The 20,137-nt window shown below is 45.0% G+C and overlaps 1 protein-coding gene across 3 annotated transcripts in view; it reads left to right on the top strand.

Moving 5' to 3' along the window:
* AP2B1 (adaptor related protein complex 2 subunit beta 1) overlaps positions 1-14,291 on the top strand; it is an 85,498-nt gene extending 71,207 nt beyond the window's left edge. For all 3 annotated transcript variants that reach the window (XM_084863427.1, XM_084863429.1, XM_084863428.1), the window contains 4 exons: positions 1,851-1,935; positions 3,115-3,201; positions 9,313-9,467; positions 13,022-14,291. In XM_084863427.1, coding sequence (XP_084719553.1) covers positions 1,851-1,935; positions 3,115-3,201; positions 9,313-9,467; positions 13,022-13,096 — 402 coding nt within the window. In that variant the 3' untranslated portion in view covers positions 13,097-14,291. The remainder of the gene's footprint in view (positions 1-1,850; positions 1,936-3,114; positions 3,202-9,312; positions 9,468-13,021) is intronic.
* Positions 14,292-20,137: the final 5,846 nt, after the last annotated feature.

Genomic DNA, 20,137 nt, shown 5'->3' on the forward strand with positions numbered 1-20,137 from the left:
CTGGCCGGGAGCTCAGTTGTTTAAAGCATCATCCCAGGTTATGGGTTCAATCCCTGGTCAGGGCATATACAATAATCAACCGATGAATGCTTAAATAAGTGATACAACAAATATCTCTTTCTCTTTCTCTCTCTCTTTCAAATCAATCAATAAATTTTTTTTTAAAGATTACTTATTTTTGCCGAAACTGGTTTGGCTCAGTGGGTAGAGTGTCGGCCTGCAGACTGAAGGGTCCCGGATTCGATTATGGTCAAGGGCACGTGCCTTGGTTGCGGGCACATCCCCAGTAGGGGGTGTGCAGGAGGCAGCTAGTCAATGTTTCTCTCTCATCGATGTTTCTGACTTTTTATCCCTCTCCCTTCCTCTCTGTAAAAAAATCAATGAAATATAGCCAAAACCGGTTTGGCTCAGTGGTAGAGCGTCGGTCTGCAGACTGAAAGGTCCTAGGTTCGATTCCGGTCAAGGGCATGTGGTGGTTTAAAGCGATTCTCCCCCCTTCTCTCCCTTCTTACAGTACATGGTTCTTATAATCTGCCTCACTGGAAGCTGCCTGTTCCTGAATGTATATGCCAACCAGTGTTGCCCCTGAATAAAAATACTAACTTTTTGAAAAATATAAAGAGCATGCTCGGAATTGAGTGGGCCATGGAAGCTTGTGTTGTGAGAAGAAAACTAATTTCTTTGCTTGCTCAAGGATTTTCCTTTTTTTTCTTAATCCTCACCAGAGGATATGTTTATTAATTTGAAAGAGGAGAGAGAGAGGGAGGGAAGGCGGGAGATAAAACATCAACTAGTTGCCTCCTGTATGTGTCCCGACTAGGAATGGAACCGGCAACCTTTTGGTGTATAGGACGACGTTTCCAATCAACTGAGCCACTTGGCCAGGGCCAAGGCTTTTCCTTTTTTTTTTTTTTAATGAAATGTTCTTTTTTTTTTTTTAATATATATTTTATTGATTTTTCACAGAGAGGAAGAGAGAGATAGAGAGTTAGAAACATCGATGAGAGAGAATTATCGATCAGCTGCCTCTTGCACACCCCCTACTGGGGATGCGCCCGCAACCAAGGTACATGCCCTTGACCAGAATCGAACCCGGGACCTTTCAGTCCCCAGGCCGACACTCTATCCACTTGAGCCAAACCGGTCCCGGCTTTTTCCTTATAGTCATCTGATTTACCAGTATTTTACCCACAAGCTTTTCCAACCATAAGACTTAGGAGATAAGATTTTATAAAACAAACAACTTTAAAACCAACATCTAAAAAAAAGATAAGGGGCAGTATGATCACTTACTTGTGGCCGGGGCGGGGTGGGGTTGGGGGTGGGGGTTGATCAGGTTTTAGGGTCATACAAATTTAGGGTCATACAAATTGCATTTGAGCCTGTTTCTTCTATGTACTAGTAATGTGAACCTGAATCTTTCTGAACCTCAGTTCCTCATCTATAAAATGATAAGGGAGTAACTCCTACTTTGGGATGGTAATAATGAGTATTAGAAATTATATCATTAATAGGTAGGTAGTAGCAGCAACTACTGCTAATAACCAAAGAAACAAAGGAATAATTGAACAGAATATTCTGGGTATGGAACTTGTGCCTTGAATTCATTCCCCACTGGAGCTCCGCCTAAGAGAGAGGTCGTGTTGCAGGTTGTCACAGTACTCACTGTAACAGTGCAATGGGTAAGGATATGCTTTGCAATGTATGGACTGGTGTGTCTTGATTTGAGGAGTCCTGCTCTGTCTAAAGGAGAAAGGAAAAAGGGTGATATATTTCAAGACACGTAAGTGTTCTTTTCTGTGTTCTGGCTTCCTATGATGTTCTCATTTTCCCTTGTTCTTTCCTGGCAGGTAGCTGTGAAAAACAATATTGATGTCTTCTACTTCAGCTGCCTCATCCCACTCAATGTGCTTTTTGTAGAAGATGGCAAAATGGGTGAGTATGTCCTCCTGTCATGGCTAATGTACCTTTGCCCTTCCTCTGAATGCTAGGCAGAGCATAGCCCAAAAGCACAAGTTATTTTGAGATTTGAAAAAAATGGGATGGGTAAAGCTATTCTAAAGCTCTAATAATTACTAATTATGTATTCGCCTGAGTCACTGTGGTCTGTTTTGCTATTGGTCTCAAAATTACAATGCCGATTTTCTGAATAACCCTGTCACCCCAGCATACAGAGTACAGGCATACCTCATTTTACTACACAGATACTGCATTTTTTAATTTTTTTTTTACAAATGGAAGTGTGGCAATCCTGCATTAAGCAAGTCTGTATTTTTCCAACATTTGCTCACTGGTTTCTCTGTCACATTTTTGTAATTCTCTCACTATTTCACACTTTTTCCTTATAATTATAATAAAAGCCTAATATGCAAATTAATCAGACGGCAGAACTACTGATCACTATGATGCACACTGACCACCAGGGGGCAAACTCTCAACATGGGAGCTGCCCCCAGCCTTCAGGCCCCGAATGGCAGCAGCTGTGGGGACCAGGGCCGGCGAGTGGGCGGCGGCAGGCCAGCCAATGCGGGTGCCAGCGGGTCCACTCCCCATCACCACCACCACCACCACCGGTTGCCCCACAGATTGGCCCTGATCACCAGCCAGGCCTAGGGACCTACTTGTGCATGAAATTTCATGCACCGGGCTTCTAGTTTGTAATAAACCACTAGTATTACTCATGTGGTTATTCATATTTCTCTCTTCCCTTACTATAAAACCACCATCTAATAAAACTAGCATATATTGGTACATATTAAATTGTATTGGCACTTAATTAACTTGGTTTTTACAGTCCTCTTTGGATAAGCAAGACAGACATATGGTGAAATTAAGGATCAGAAAGGTTACAAACTTACCTAAAGTTACCAAATAGGAAAACAGCGGAGCCAAAATTAAACCCTAGATGGTAAACTCTTTCAATGTATCTTAGTATTACTGATGGGGGGTTAATTGACTTGGAGTAGGCCAAAAATGGGCTCCAGGCCCAGGCTAACCCTGGCTTTATTGCTATTGCAAGAGCCAGCACTCCAAAGGAGAAATGGTGCAAGTCATCAGAAATCAGAATATTGACAGATTGTGCACATCCTTCCTTCCCTCTGCTTCCCCATGCAGAGCGCCAGGTCTTTCTCGCAACATGGAAGGATATTCCCAATGAAAATGAACTTCAGTTTCAGATTAAGGAATGTCATTTAAATGCTGGTGAGTAATGACTACATTTAATTTTTTGTCTTTATATACCTCTTATTTTTATACTTACCTTGTTTCTCGTGGTTATATGGTAGCTATATTACTTTGCAAACTTCTCTTTAAAAATTTGGGACGTTTTGATGTAGACACTAGATTACTATGAGCCAACAGATTTAAGAACAAGCTAGAATGGTTCCATCTTCGCAGTTCAGTAGTTGAACATGTGTTAGTCATATTATTTGAACATCCTGTAAGCCATTAAATAATGGAAATGGCATTTAATGATGTACACTCTCCCTAGAATTAAAAGAACGATTTTTCCTTTATTATCTACCGTCAGTATGGGAGGAAAAGTGACTCTGATATCCTTATTTAGAATCTTGTGTTTGTTATTAAATAAGAATACATCATAGTTGATTAAAGACTAGTTGGTAACCTTTTTCTTTCTTACCTTGTATCAGCATCTATCATGACACTAACCTCTTTAATCACCGTTAAAAAGCCCCAGACCCTTTTGTAGTTATTTTTATAACCACGTTACCGTAATAGAGGTAACACCAGAGGAGAAACAATAGTAATAGAGGTAACACCAGAGGAGAAACAATAGCAGCTCTCAGTCCCGAGGGCTTTGTTTCATCAAAGTGTTCCTTAAGCGTGGCAGGAGCACTAAGCTCTTAGAGGCCTGCCTTTGTCCAGTCTCTTTTTAGGTTACTAATACAAGGTTAAGTTTAAATAAAATTTAGCCTTGGTGTTTGGTCCATACCTCCTTTTTCTTCGTTTACCCCTCATTCATCCCCCATATGTTGCCAGTTCTCATAAGTGTTTTTCTTATGCTGCCATCCCCTTCTAGCTAGAGCATAGTACTGAGAGACAGGCAATATGGCAGGTACAGAGAGGGGCAAAACTGTCTTCTCCCTCCAAATTTTTCTTTTTAATTTTACTTTTTGGGGGGCTCTATGATGTATCCATTCTCTGTTCAGACAAATACTCTTTTCTGAGAAGGTTTCTCCGGAGCCTTTGGAGAGGTATTTGAGGTGATAAGTCTTCTATAAGTTTTATTGTAATAACTAGTTAATTGATTTTCTTCAAGAATACCATATATCTGCCTTCTTTCTAACATATTCTTGGTCTAGGTTTTTCACCATGACTGGTTATGTCTTTATGCACCAAAACCAGAGTTTTTGCTGTTTACACACACGCACATACATGTGTGCGCACACACAGCCATACTCAAATTGAACTGCTTTTTGTGCGTGTTCTGGTAGATGACAGTGTTTCCTGTCACTCTCTGAAGTTCACCACAAAACCCATTTGATGAGGGTAGGAGGTTGGGCAGCTTTCCACAGTACAGCCTCCTGTTCTTCAGGAGGGCGTCAGGTGCTTCGGGAAGCTTGTCAGGTCCACAGTGGCTGCTCATGCTAAGGACCAGCGTGGATCCTGTCAAGAGAGGCAGCCTCTGTGCCCAGCTTGGAAAAGACCGGGTCCTTTGTTGTAGTTACCCTTGTGGTAGTTGGTCCTATGGCAACATTTCTTATATTATGCTCCTGAAAACATTTGTTCTTTTTTTTTTTTTTTTTCCCCAAAGGGGCGGGGGTTCAATTAGAGTTGAAAAATGCAGTGCACCGTGTTTCTGTCTAAGAAGTTGCTGTTGCACATTAGCACACTAAAAGCTGAGGAGTCCCATACTGAGAACACCTGTTTAGATAATTGGTGACTGGCATTTAAAATGACAGAATGTTAACATTTTTTGGAACACAAGAATTCCTTCAACATGATCTGGGAAACATTGGCCTGTAGACACACAGAAAAAGGCCAGACTAATTGGAAAGATTTGGTTTCTGACATCCAGTATGAAAGGAACATGCTTTAAAAGGAAGGGGAGGAAGTTTGGATAACTTCGTCTGGCCTGCCAAAATAAATGAAAAGATCTCCCTGTTTCCAGATTGGAATCGTGAACACGGTTGTACCTTGATGTACATTTGTGATGTTGCCAAAGCAGTATCTGGCCTTTCTCCTAGTGCGGCTGTGTCCTCTGATCGAGCCTGGACCAGTTTCTCAGAGCAGTCCATTCTGGTCAGTTCTGCCATGGCTTCATGCCAGTGTCTCCTTGCCTTGGGTGCTCCAAATGCCAGCGAACGGGTTTTCCAGTGTGACACAGCTCTAGGGTGGCACAGCACATGGGGCAGAAGGAAAAACAGCCTCTCTGTTCTCCGGAGCCCAAGCCACATTTTCCCACACTAAACCCTGCTAATCTTTCAAGAAGCTAATCCTTTCTCGATTTTCAATTGCCTCCACCCCAAGGTCTGGAGTGCCCTGGCCTTTGCACTTCCTTCCATTCTTGAAGCTCTATTAACATGAATTTTCCAGGTTTAGTGCCTTCTGATTCAACACCCTGGGTCTAGCTGAGAGCTAAAAATACCATCCTTTCCAGCTGATCTGCCCTAATCACAATAGCACCAACACTTTAAATAGCTTTCTGTGCCAGAGTAGACATTTGACAGATGGCAGTGACAGTCTGAGGGCTATGGGAAGTTACAAGTTTAAAGGACTTACCAACCTAGCCTTGAGCTTTTACTTTTGTTCCTCCATTTCTTCCTGAAGAAGAAATTCTCTTCCCAAGCTTTAATAATCAGATCTTAATAGAAAGGCATTGTGATGCCATAGTTGTATAAATACCAGATCAGAACTGCACTAACTAATGGGGCTCCCTGCTTTCTAGTACTAGTCATCTCTACTGGTGTCAAGAGATCTATATGAATCTATATATAGCTTACTATTATAGCTGCATTTAGGGTTGGTATATGTCTGGGACCACTGTCTTAAGTAAATAAGTAATTGCATCTCTAGCCATATCAAGAAAGGAATCTTTCAAGCAGTCTACAAACTTTTTTTTAAATATATTATGCTCTGTATAAACGGGGATAGGCAAAAGTAGTTTTACATTGTTCATATGAAAAATAATACAATAATTAATAAACTGTGTTTCATGTACTCACAACCGTAAACCCATTTTGTCACTAGTTAGGCACTGCCGTGGGGGACATATTTTTTTGGCAGGAGGGCCAGGCAAGGGTGAGCTCTGTTTCTTTTTTTTTTTTTTTTTTTTTTAATATATTTTATTGATTTTTTACAGAGAGGAAGGGAGAAAGATAGAGAGCTAGAAACTTCGATGAGAGAGAAACATTGACCAGCTGCCTCTTGCACACCCCCTACTGGGAATGTGCCCGCAACTCGGGTACATGCCCTTGACCAGAATTGAACCTGGGACCCTTCAGTCCGCAGACCGACGCTCTACCACTGAGCCAAACTGGCTTCGGCAGAGCTCTGTTTCTTTATTGTGGTTTGGCTCTCCCCATTCTCTTTAACATCTCACAAATAGAAATGTTTTACCAGCCAGTACTTAAATGTAATTTGGTTGCTCAAACGGTAAAGTGTTATTTTCAGCAGTCATAGTGGTTTTGAACTTGCTAATGAATACCACACGTGGGTGCCAATGCAGAGTCCCCTCTTCCGACTCTCTAAGCACTGTCTTTTCACTCTTGCTGCTGGAAGAGGTGTTTTAGCTAAAGTAGGAAGATGAAGGGAGGGAGACCACATCTATACCTTCTAAGAGTTTAGGCCCCAGACCCAAAGAGCCGAATTTCAGGAAGACAAATGAACCAGAAGAACCACATCTTGAAGCAGGTACAATTGACCCTTGAACAGTGCCAGAGTTAGGGATGCTGATCACCATGCAGTCCAACGTTTGCGGATAACTTAAATCAGCCCTCCACGTGCAGGGTTTCCAACTGACCCTGAACACTCGGATTTGAACTGCTTGAGTCAGTTGAAAAACCCATTTATAAGTAGACCCAGACATTTCAAGCCCGTGTTGTTCTCCAGCAGTATAATTATATTTGACCATCATTTTTTTTTTACTCTTTGGGGCACAACTCAGTGTCTTAACATTACCTTCTTCTCAAAGTTTCAAAACTGTAAGATTCCATTTGTTTCAGGAGTTCAGGTGTGTGAAAAATACCTGACACCTTGTCAGGAAGTCTGTCCCAGTCTGGCTGGGAAGCCTTATCATACCTGGCTTTCATTGCAGAGTCTGGTTATCCTGCCATCTATACATCCTCAAGCTCAAACCTAGTATCTACTAGGAAGATTCATAGAAATTGACTCACACACATTCTTAAGTTATTGCGCACGCACGCCATTCAATATTTCAATAGAAATCATGCCACAGCCATTCAAGAGGAGCAGAGCCTGGCCAGAGTGCTTCCAAATGTATTATAGTTACATCCATTCAACTTGCTTACTCTGCCTGGCTGATGGCCATGTTTTCTAATTCTAGAGGGGTGAGTGTGTATGTGTGTTTAAATGCTTCCACTTCTTAGCCTATCATCTCTTACAGAGATGGTAAATCAGGAGATGTCTTTAGGAATCTGGAACTTGTTGTAAACATTGTCTAGAACATATTTGTGCCTTTGCAACAAGGTGGCGCTTCAGTAAAAGCTCCCGCTGTGTGTGTTTTCCACTTCCTTGGAAATGGGCAAGAGCCTTGGAAGTTAGGAATGGCTTTACAACTTAAAGACAGCCCTGTCAAAAGGTATTAGCCACACTCCAGCTGGTGACATTGCCTAGTTACCCAATCTAGGCTGCAGGAATCCTTCAATGTGAGAACCAAGGTGACCACCAGAACCGCCTGGTCCCTCAGAGGTGAGTAAAAAAGCATATTGAGGCCGCCTTCTCCAACAGTATTGCGTTTAATAACTAACCTACGATACACATTTTGGCTCCTCAAAGAGACCCAGTTCTTATCTGCTCTGCTTGGTGCTAGTGAAAACCTTTGGAATTCAAAGGGGAAAAGTTAAGTAATAACTGGGTGTAGTGCAAATGTTTAATGAATGGACTTTAGTGCCTCCTTCCCTGAGCTTCCACCAGTTTGACTGTGGGAGAACGATGTCAGGGCAAGATGGTTCTATATACACATTGGCATCACCAACACCTGAGTCAGAAGCCTGTCCACAGGTAATGATGGCAGGTATCCATTGCGCCCCAGGTATTGTGGGAAGCACAGTGATGAAAAACTTCAGGATCCCTGTGCTCAGAGAGCTTCCTGTCTAGGAGACCGTAAAGACTGTCCATCGTGGCAACCTTTCCCTAAGAGCACATTAGAATATGACAGATTTTTAGATGGAAAGAAGTTAGTTCCTGAAGTTGGCATGAGTAAATTAAATTCTCATCAGAAATGAACATAATAAACTGTCAACCAAGAAGCAGTGTTTATAATCTCTATTAAAGTTTCTCTTTGATGCCACAACATCTTCCATATTAGCAGTAAGAAAACAAGAAGAGAGAAATGACCTTTAATTCTAAAATGCCATGTCTCTTTGATGCTGTAGTCACAAGGAAGGCCCCATTCTGTTGTTACCTGGATTGGTGACCACAGGCCTCCAATCTGTAACCGGCAACAGCAGCTGAGGTTACGGGGCCTTGTAATAATCATCTTTGTACAATTTCAGTCTTTCTCAAAGTCTTGTTGAGACCGTTTGTTTCATTATTAATTTGAAGTCATGGTATTCCCTACAGGCTTTAGGAATCATTTGCCTGCTTTTAAGAAAAAAACAACTAAAAACTTAAACGTCCATGTTAACAAATTTGGCTTGCAGGATTTCTGCAGCTCTGCTGTTTTCTGATCCTGGCCGCTGAGGCCAGAGGGGCTCACAGGGAGGTATAGTGACTGGGCAGTAGTGTTGTGGATTTGATCGTCAGTCTATGTCTCCCTGTGGCTCTGAGGCGTGTTCCAAACAGGAATACCAACACGAGAGCCGCCCTGGCACACTCATGCACCCATTTCTGCCTTTGTCCTCTTCGGACCATTTTTACCATCTAGCTCCAGGTAATACCAACCTCTTTGACCTATCGTATCTCCTCAGGTATTTCTTACACTAATACTTAGTCGCCCCGTGTCCTGTTTTCTGTCCTGGGATGTGATAGGCACTTTGCTCTTATAGGAGAAGGGCTTTCTGAAATGTGAGCGTGGAACAGTGTTTGTTGGGATTTTAGCACGTGTGGCCGTGAGGATGTCGGAAGAGAGTTAGTAAGCATTTGCTTGATATTTTGAATCTGTGTTTCCAGACACTGTTTCCAGCAAGTTGCAAAACAACAACGTTTATACTATTGCCAAGAGGAATGTGGAAGGGCAGGACATGCTGTACCAATCTCTGAAGCTCACTAATGGCATTTGGATCTTGGCTGAGCTACGCATCCAGCCTGGAAACCCCAACTATACGGTAAGGCCTTTCTCGGAATAAGTGAGATGGGTTCAAGGAGGGAGATAAGAGCCGTTTCGTTTTTTCTTAGCACCCTGGAAAGGCCTGCAAGAGACGCTTCAGACCCCTATGTCAAAACAAGTGGTCAATACAGAAGTCCTCAGTGGCCTCTCTGGAAAATCTCCTTACAGTGACCGCCCTATCAGCACAGGCATGTGCCTCTGCAGCAAGAGTGCCTCACACTTTCCCGAGGATATATGGAGCTGCTCACAGAACAGGGCAACTTTTCAGTCTCAGTTAATACATATCTAGCCCAGTGGTCGGCAAACTCATTAGTCAACAGAACCAAATATCAACAGTACGACGATTGAAATTTTTTTTTTTAAGAGCCACATTTTTTAAACTTAAACTTCTTCTAACGCCACTTCTTCAAAATAAATTCGCCCAGGCCGTGGTACTTTGTGGAAGAGCCGCAGTTTGCCGACCACGGACTTAGCCTGTCTGTGCAGGTAGCCCCATAACACGCTGCCAGGAGGATTGTTAACATAGCTCATTTCAAGGAGGTCTTTCCTGCTTTTGGAGTTTACGATCTAATGGTAGCGGAATTGAGAACACCTGAGACTTTTTTTTAGCATTATTTGTCCTGAAATATTTTTGTGAAAGGTAAGGCAAAATGGAACACATTTTTGGCAGCTTAACCAGTTAGGGCATCATTGATGCTTCTCTCTCTCTCCCTCTCTGAAATCAATAAAAACATTTAAAAAATCTTTTTAAGTTTAACTTCTTCATTTGTTATAATTTGACTTGCAAAAAGTTTTTTTAAATGGTACATAGAGTTCCCATGTGTCTTTCACAGTTTTCCATTGATAACACCCATTGATAACATCTTACATATCCATTGTGCATTTTCAAATGAAAATGACATTGATAAAATAATGCTAACAAGACCACAGATGAGTCTATTACATTACTCTGTTGTGTAGTGTACAATACTATGAAATCTTATCACATGTTTGGATTTATAACAGTCAGAACCCAAAACTGTTCCATCATAACAAAACCTCCCTCTTGTTATCTCATTTTAAACTCTCATGCCTGCCCTAACCCCTGGAAACCACTGATGTGAAGTCCTTCATTAAATTCATATAACATGTAACATTTTGAGACTTTTTTTTCCACTTAGCACAATACCCATGATACCCACCTAAATTGTTGCATGTATCAATAGTTTGTTCTTTTTTAGACAAAATAGTAATCCACCATATAGAAATACAGCAGTTTATCTGTTCACCTGTTGAAGGACATTTCCTATCCTATATATTTTTAAAATTTTTATTTTGAGGTCATCGTAGATTTGCATGCAGTTATAAGAAATAGCCCCATGAGATCCTATCCTCAGTGCGTGCCTACCACCTCTGTATTTGTATATAATAAGTTTGATAATATTTCCTTGTCCCCTTTCCTATTTTCTATCCATCTGGTGACTAGATTCCTACTGCCCACAAAACCATCTAAATTTTTTCATTACAGTCTGACATGGGCCTAATCTATTCCCCTAAATGTGTTCCAGACTTCAAAATTTTTTGGATCCATTTCCTTCCCCTCATCACTCTAAACACCCATTATACTATTGATCTGACCTCAGCTACCAATTAAGGAGGGGAAAAATCTGTCTGGTTGTGCCCAGTACCAGTGCATGAGGACTGATGGTCCCTTACTCTTCTGAGATAATGATAAATCACTTCCTCACCCTAGTCCTTACTGTATTTCATTACAGAAGTTGTTTTTTTTTTATGTCCTGGCCAATTGGCTCATTCCATAAACCAAAAGTTTGTGGGTTTGATTCCTAGTCAGGACACATACCTAGGTTGCAGATTTGATCCCCAGTTGGAGTATGTATTTGGAGGCAGCCTTTGGATGTTTCTATTTCATATTCATGTTTCTCTTGCTCTCTTCCTCCCCCTCTGCCCTTGTCTCTCTTCCCCTCTCCCATCCTCTCTGAAATCAATAATATCTATAATAATAAAAGTGTAATATGCAAATTGACCAAACAACTGAATAGCAGAATGACCTTACAGACAACGTTTGGACAAAGCCAGGGTTGCATGGGGCTGTGAAGGCCTACTCTTACACAAATTTCATGATCGTGCCTCTAGTGTGGGTTTTTTTTTTGTATATATATATATATTTTTTTTTTAATTGATTTTCCACAGAGAGGAAGGGAGAGGGATAGAGAGCTAGAAACGTTGATGAGAGAGAAACATGGACCAGCTGCCTCCTGCACACCCCCTACTACTGGGGATGTGCCCGCAACCAATGTACATGCCCCTGACCAGAATTGAACCTGGGACCTTTCAGTCCGCAGGCCGACGCTCTATCTACTGAGCTAAACCGGTTTCGGCCCTCTAGTGTTTTTTAATAAAGAGGTAAAATTACCCTAGCCAGTTTGGCTCAGTGGATAGAGCACTGGCCTGTGGACCAAAGGGTCCTGGGTTCCATTCTGGTCAAGGGCATGTACCTTGGTTGCAGGTTCTCTGACCCTGTTTGGGGTACATGCAAGAGGCAACCAATCAATGTGTTTCCTCACGTCAATGTTTCTGTCATTCCCCCTTCCTTCTACTCTCTAAAAATCAATGGAAAAATATCTTCAGATGAAGATTAACAAACAGACAAGAAGAAGCAAAATGACATATCATTGAAGATATAATAGCAATGGTATTAGCAGTTCAAAAAGCAAATATGAAATTTTATGGTTCTAACTGCAATTTGCATGCTTTCACTTTTGTAGTGCTAATATGTTGCCTAATCTAATACGATTGAGTCTGAGTCTGGATTTAAATTTTGGACTGCCCTTGATCAATGAAGCGAAAATTTCAGTGTTCAACATTGAAATCCTTTAATATTTTCATTTTTATTTGGTAATTGTTAGGCTGGAAGAGCTGGTGCTAGAGAAGTAGAGTGGTATCGGAAGTGTCTGATTTGCCTTCTAAGAAAGGCAGAAAATAAGATTAAGTTGTTGGCATGAATTGCTGTCTGGTTATTGAGTAAATGTCTTTTTTGTGATAATTAAGTTTCTTTCCATGACTGTGTGCTCTCCTCAATATAATACAGAAAGCACTAGTACCTTGGACGTGGCTGGCTTAAACTTTTCTTTTACTTGATTGTACATCCCCCTGTACTGAGAGAAGCGCCCCTGTCAGACTGAGAACCTGAGGCAGGCAGCAAGATAAAGCTTTAGCCCTTTCCTTTTCATTTAGGAGTAATCTCTGTGATGCTTAGCAAAGCATTGGAGCAGCCGTGCCCCTGTAGTCAGAGATTTGGATGTTTTCAGTGTGGAGTATTTCCTAATCTCAGAGACCCACGTGAAATGTAGGTGGAAACACAGCATAACCTGTCATGGATTAAATTAAAATTCTAAAACCCGGAGGACAGTTCCTCAAACAGGCTGTCTTTGCCTACTCGGTGATAGGTTTCTCTCCCACTGTATCAGAGTTTTTCTTAGCCTGGCTACTTGGCTACCTTTCGAGTTCATGCCGATCTCCATGCTGATCTTTCTCCTCCTTTCCCGCCCACAGCTGTCGCTGAAGTGCAGAGCTCCGGAGGTCTCTCAGTACGTCTACCAGGTCTACGACAGCATTCTGAAAAACTAAGACTGCTCTGGTGCCTCCGGCCACCCTGCGATCGGTGCAAGCCAGGAACTCTTAGCTAGAAGAATTGTTTTGCCGAATAGAAGCTGAACCTAAATACACTGAGGCCACCCACCAAGGTAGTGACTAGTCTAACCTGTGCTCAATTAGGCCGCAACCTGCTGGATAGTGTTAGCTTTCTGTGAACTCTGTAACCACCGCTTCAATCACTTCCCACCTCCGCCTCCTGCTGCTGCTGTCTGTCCTTACTTGTGGGCTTCTCCATTCTGGGCCAATGGCTGGCATTTTTTAGCGTAGTTTGATATTTTGTAATTGAAAGTTCATTTCAAAAGCAGAAAAAGACAAAAAATATTAAAGCAAGGAAAAGTGTCACTGAAACGTAAGCTGCACTTTATTGTTTCATATTTTTGTACATAAGAGAAATCGAGGGAGCAGTATAACCATCGCTAGAAAGTGTCGAGACAGCCGGCCGTCACTCCCGCACGGCCTGGAGGAAGACCGCTACTTGCCCGCCCTCTGCGGCCACCTTGCCCGTCATTTGGATTTTCACTTTTTTCCCTTCCCAGCTCCTTTCCTTTGCGATGCCCCCTGCTCTGTCTTATCCTCTCATTTGATGCCCTGCAGTTGGGAATGGTGGTCTACCCCGAGTGCTGTTTTAGTGCAGGAATAGGGCCTGTCGGTACCAAGGCTGGGCTGAGAGAAATCAGAACTTACTACATTCCTTTCCCCTGCTCTGACCCATTAATGACACTACTAAGGAAACTGGGTAGAGATGTGGGAGACAGGAACCAAAATGCCTTTCCCCACCCCCTGCCCTGTATTTGGTTTCTCAGGTCCATTTCAGAACCAAAAGTCATACTTTTAGAGTTGAAACCAGCCAATGCTGTTTTTCAGCAAAGGAAACCGTGAAGGGCAGTGGGGTATTTTGGCCTGAGGCCTGGGAGCTGTTCAGTAGCAGAGCTGGGGGACTGGGTCTCCTGAACCCCCATCAGCATTGTTTTCACTGCAGTCGTGTCTCGGTTTGTTTTGTGTTTTTTTCTCCTCAATGCCTTTTTCTTGCCTTCTCTGTGCCTGCTTCTGTATGGCTTTCTTTTCTCATACTCCACACTGATTTTGTCACTTCACTCATTGGTATCAGGCGGCAGCAGAGTATCTTTTCAGTCACTTGAAGGTGAATCCAGATGTCAGAATGGAGGAGTAGCTATGTTTCCCATATGCTCCTGGAGCCGGAATTCTTGAGGCCACCGGGGTGGGTGCAGAGAGGGGGTAAGCTTAAAGATGTCACAGCATCCCTTTGTCCCTGCAGCTCTCTGATGTGCTCTTGGCTCATGTTCTTTAGGCTCGCAGGCAATGGAGATCATCTCAGAGGGTTAAGCAGTTCTTGTCATCTCTCAAAAGATAGGGAGATGTGGAATCCCCTTGCTTATTATTAACACACTGGTGTGATTTGTCAATGAATGCCTTGGTTGCAAGTTCTCTGACCCTGGTTGGGGTGCATGCAATAGGCAACCCAAAACACCAGCCTGTTTAGCAGTGTTCGCACCGTTTCATCTGTGGTCACCTGAGTTGCCTGGCACTCAGTATTCAGAGTCCACGACTGAGACTGTTTCTCAGCTGCCCCTACTTAAATCAGAGACATTTCAGGTTCCAAAGGCCCGATACTGGACTCACACCTACGAGAGAGTCCCAGTGGAAGAAACGTAGCGAAAACAAGAGCAAAGCCCAGCCGGCATGGCTCAGTGGTTGAGTGTTGACCTATGAACCAGGAAGTCAAGATTCTATTTCCCGTCAGGGTTGTGGGATCCCCAGTAGAGGGGCGTGCAGGAGGCAGCCAATCAATGATTCTCTATCATCATTGATGTTTCTATCTCTCCCACTCCCTTCCTCTCTGAAATCAATAAAAATATATTAAAATAACAAAACAAAACAAAAAGAGCAGAAACTGGCCCCCAGCCCCCATCCTGCCATGTCTGAAATGACCCCAATTTAGACCATTTGCAAAGCTTGGGGATACTCCAAGCAGTTTCTTAAACCTTGAGAATCTCCAAGAGAAAATGTGCTGGGGTGGGGAAAGGAGCTGTTTCCCGCGCTCACACAGGGTTGTGTGTGGGAGGCGGATGGGTTGGTGGTGTGTGGGTGGGAAAACAGGTTGATCAAGTTCCCTGGTTGGGAAATCATAGTTTGTTGGAATCAAGCAGTAAGAGTTCACACTATAAAGACTGTGTTCTCTTCTCAAAGCAAATAGTAGCTCCAAAAGGAGGAGTGTCAGGGTAAGCAGACAAAACAATTTTGTATCAGGCCATGCTCCTCCGCCCCTGAAACTGGGCTTCTCTCAGCCTCCCCGGCAGTGACCGTAACAACTGCTATTCTCAGCTGACCTCACTGAGCCCTTGGGAACTCAGCTCCCTGGGAGGCTGCCTCCGGAGCTCCCCCAGCACTCGGAGGGCTCTGCTCCCAGAAAAGGACTCTCCCCAGGAGACAGACCTCCAGCCTCCAGCGCAGCTTCCCTTTGGCCTCTTTCAGGCTCGGCCCAGTTAGGGAAACGGAATGGAGATTGCCCTGCTGTCCCCTCTCTTCTGCCTCAATATGTCTTTGTCACGTCAGCTGGTGTCATACAAAGGGCAAGGGAAGCACACACACAGCCAGGACTCTTGCTGGTCAGAGATTCCCTGAGTGTCTGTCCTGCCCGAGCCTGTTCAGTGTGTCTGTGTTGTGAAGCTTCGGACTCTGGAGAGAAATGGGGAGGGGGGCGGGGTAGTGTCACCTAAGAATGCTTATCATTCTCTTGTTGTTGGGATCTGTTCTCGGGGAGGGTGGGGGTTGGGGGAAGCTTGACCTTGTGTCTTCCTCAATAAACTCTTCATTTACATAAAATGAAGTATTTGGTGTATGTACTTTGCTCTCAGAACTGACACTCTAGGACCAAACACCGCTGGCCTGGCGAGGGATGGGCGTTGATACCCACACTGTGAACTTTTCTTTGCTGCCTCCCGGGGATTCGGCTGGATGAAATCAAGATTGGCCTGCGGAAAAATCCCAGAGGCTCCTGTGAACCAAGCCCATACCACCGTCACCACCACAGGCCCCTCGCCTCAAGCAGGGAGTGATCAGAACGAGCCAATCTGTCTTCCCTGGCAGCTCCCTTGCTGGGCCGCAGGCAGATGGTCCCATGGGCAGAAGGAGCACAGCACAGCTCATCAGTTTCCTATTACTCAGGACATTTCACTAATCCCCCATTTATAAAGGCTTTCAGGCCTGGGTCAGACTGCGTGTTCTCAAGGGAATAGAATTAATGCTGCTGGAAAGCAAACTTCCCAAGGAGTTCAGGTGACCTGCCTGTGTTACTGGGGGCATGTGACCCAAGTGGTACCAAATGGAGGCCCCGCCCCAGGTTCTGATGAGCGGGAGCCTCTGAAATCTCCCACAGCTGGAGTGGAGGAAAGAGGCAGAGGGATCCAACACTGATGCCCTTGGACTAGTCCGTCCGCACCAGTCCAGTTCATGCAGGTGAGCACAGTCAGTGCTCGGCACTCAGGTGCCCGGAACAAACTGCTTTCATTACTTGGATCCAAACACCATGAGCCAACTTCCTCTGGCATCTGGGAGCTTGTTTGGCTGTCTGTATTGCTGGGCAGCAGTTAGCCCCGACTGTAATAAGAATAACATTTGGGGGAGCCTTAGCCGGTTTGGCTCCGTGGGTAGAGCATCGGCATGTGGACTGAGGGTCCCAGGTTAGATTTCGTTCAAGGGCACATGCCCCGGTTGCGGGCTCGATCCCCATTGGGGGGCGTGCAGGAGGCAGCCTAATGTCCCCAAGTGTTTCTAAGGTGCTCTCGGGGCAGATTCACACTGTTGGTCTGCTTCCTCTAATACAGTGATGCTCAGTTTTTGTGGCAGCTGAAAAACTGTAAAAGCACTTTATGCTCATGATCCCTGACCATCCCCTGAATTGAGCATTAAGTTCGTTTTTTATGAGATGCAGTAGAGTCATGTCTTCCAACTTGGAGTCCTTACCCCTGCACTACAGCGTTCCCAAACAGGCTCCCTCCTCCCTCTGCAGTGAGCCACCAGGCCAACGGCCAACCTTGTAAGCCCCCAAGATAATGATATGTTATGATCCTTCTCTGCCCACCAAGTGGCAACTATGAAATGCTGAGAGCTCAGGGACGCTATTTCTGAAGCCAGAGAACAGCTGAGGACTCCCTGGTTTGAGCCCTCCTACTCCCACCTCAGGCATTGATGCTTTTTCTGATGTTGTTGGGACCCAGATCTCTATTCCCTGCCACCCTCAGCTCCAGGAGCAAGAGCCTGTTTATTTTAATACCTGGGGTGGCGCTTGGGGAAGATCACACCTCCCCCGCTGTTACCCATTTCTACCTTCCGAACACTAATCCTAGAAACCCAGCCAGCCCCCAGATACGTCATTAGTAACCAGGGTGTTTCACTCCAAACTTGCCATCTCAGTTTCTCATTTAGCTTTTGCCCCACCATCCTTAATGCTGCCAACGAGGGCAAAGCTGATTCGGAGGCTCACGAGACCCAGGCAGACTTTTGTCCCAACTCTAGGGACTGAGACAACGCCACTCACCCTCACCGCCACTGCGTAGGTGATGGGGCTGATGTTCCGATCTGGCCTCTGGCTTTCCCTCCCCGGTTTCATTCACTCTCCACTTACGGTCAGAGGTTCCAGGATACATGGCTGAACAGCCTCCGGAAGCTAGTGCAGGGTCCTCGGCCATGATGGACCAGGCCAGAGTAGGCAGGTTTGGGTCTTTGCCTTTTCTGTCCCACTGCATGTCGGCCTCAGATGCTGTGGGTGGACACACACTTGCTCCCACAGAGCTTGAGCTTGCACCTCCGCTGTCTGGTGTCCTCAGCTGAACCAGAGCCACATGAGGCTTAAAGTCAGATAGAACTGAGGACAGTGCCTCTGAAGCTCTCACCAAGCCTGGCAGATGTGGCTCAATAGTTGAGTGTCGACCCTTGAACCAAGAGGTCACTAGATCGGTTCCTGATTCCCTCTCAGGGCACACGCATGACAGATCGAGTTCACAACCTAGGGGATGTGCAGGAGGCAACCAATCAATGTTTCTATCTCTCTATCCTCCTTCCCTTCTCTCTAAAGTCAATAAAATAAAAACATTTTAAAGAAAAAGAAACTCTCACCACGGTAATCCTACTGATAGAAGACAGTGAACAGGCCCCTGGATGTACATTCTTAGCCGCCGAAAGTGACTCTCAGCAAACCAAAATGACAACTGAATCTTACGTTCAGGCAAATGGTGCATTTTATGGTGTGTGTGCATGTGTGTGTGTGTGTGTGTGTGTGTGTGTGTGTGTGTAAAATGCTTTCAATGACCTACCACTGGAGGCCAGTATGAGGCTCCGTAATTAACCTGTAGCTCTGTGTTCTCCTCATATAATTAAGTTGAGAAGCTTTGGAGAAAACGCCCCAAGATACGAGTGTGAGCATTGCACAGTCTCTTATTTCTAGTCCACTTGCTCTGAGACAGAACCAGAATGGAGTGTTAAGGCCCCAGGAAGTTGGCATAAAGCTTAGGACCCTCGGGAGAGTAAGAATGAAAGATTTCAGATATGGGGGGAGGGGGAGATAGTGCCCTGGATGGTTTAATCACGTTAGGAGTAATCTCAGGAGCCTAGTAAGTCTGCTTCCCAACCCCCCCAACCACCCCCGCCCCCCCACCCCCACCCCCACCCCCGCCAGCGGCTCTCCAGGAGGAAGCGCCATCCTTCTGGGCCTTGTATTTGCTTTCAGCCGCTGCCATGGCCTTCCTCCCCATACCCCCACCCTCACCCACTGTGCGCCCACCAGAATAAATAGGAACTTTCCCGGGTGCGGCTCAGGTTCCTCTGTGAGTGGCCGTGGGTCTGTAAAAGAGAAAAGGAAACCTGTGCGTGTGAGGCGCTGCATTGAGGATTTGGCACAATGCAGCCCAGTTTTTGCGGTGGGATCACATCTCCACTTTGACAAAGAAGGCAGTTGGAGCTCTGAGAGGTCACCTTGCTTGCCTTCAGCCCCACAGTAAGTGGTAAGGCCAGGATCTAAATCCAGGTCTGTCTGATTCTGAACTCTGGCTCATAACCACTGTGCTTTCTGTCTGGACAGGAAAGGAGAGGGAACAATGGGGAGGGTGCCCAAAATGTAGAGCCCAGTGAGGAGGAGGACTAGGGTCTGCGGGGAAACCATGGCCACAAATAGTAGGAAGTGCGAGGGGCCGATGCTGGGTCCCAGAGGCAGAGACATATTTCAGAGCTCCCGCTCCTCTGCCTCCCGGCCCTCCCGGCGTTTGAAATACAACTGTGACCAGGTGGCTACCCTGCTTCAACACCCTCTAATGGCCCTGGCCGGTTTGCTCAGTGGTTAGGGTCCCAGGTTGGATTCCAGTCAAGGGCATGTACCTCAGTTGCAGGCTTGATCCCCAATCCTGGTCAGGATGCCTTGAGGAGGCAACCAATCAATGTGTCTCTCTCACATCAATGTTTCTCTCTGTGTCTCTCCCCTCCCTATCACTCTCTCTAAAAGAAATCAATGGGAAAAAATATACTTGGGTGAGAATTAACAAAACTAAAACCAAAAACCTTCAATGCCTTCCCATGCAGCACGGGACTATGTCCAAACTCCTACCGGCAATCAAGGCCTTCGCTACCTCACCTCAACCAACGTGGCTCCCTGTCACTCACCATGATTCCTGCCCCTGGCGTGCAGGTCTGGTCCCGGACTCCGCTCAGGCCTCCTCTCCCACAGCATCCCCACCCCAAGTTCATTCCTGTCAAGGCTCCTTCCCTGAATGTTGCCTCCACGGACTCCTCTAGCTAGTTGGCCCACGCCCTCTGCCTTCCCTCCGAACCTTGCCTTGGCACAGCACAGCACAGCTCCAAGCTCATCAGCGGCCGCCCAGTTCGGGACTCCCAATGTTTATATTCCACTTTTTTAAAAAAGTATATTTTATTGATTTTGTACAGAGAGGAAGAGAGAGGGATAGAGAGTTAGAAACATCAATGAGAATCATCAATCAGCTGCCT

The sequence above is a fragment of the Pipistrellus hanaki genome (genome assembly GCF_964339955.1).
Source record: "Pipistrellus hanaki genome assembly, chromosome: 16".
Taxonomy (NCBI): Eukaryota; Metazoa; Chordata; class Mammalia; order Chiroptera; family Vespertilionidae; genus Pipistrellus; species Pipistrellus hanaki.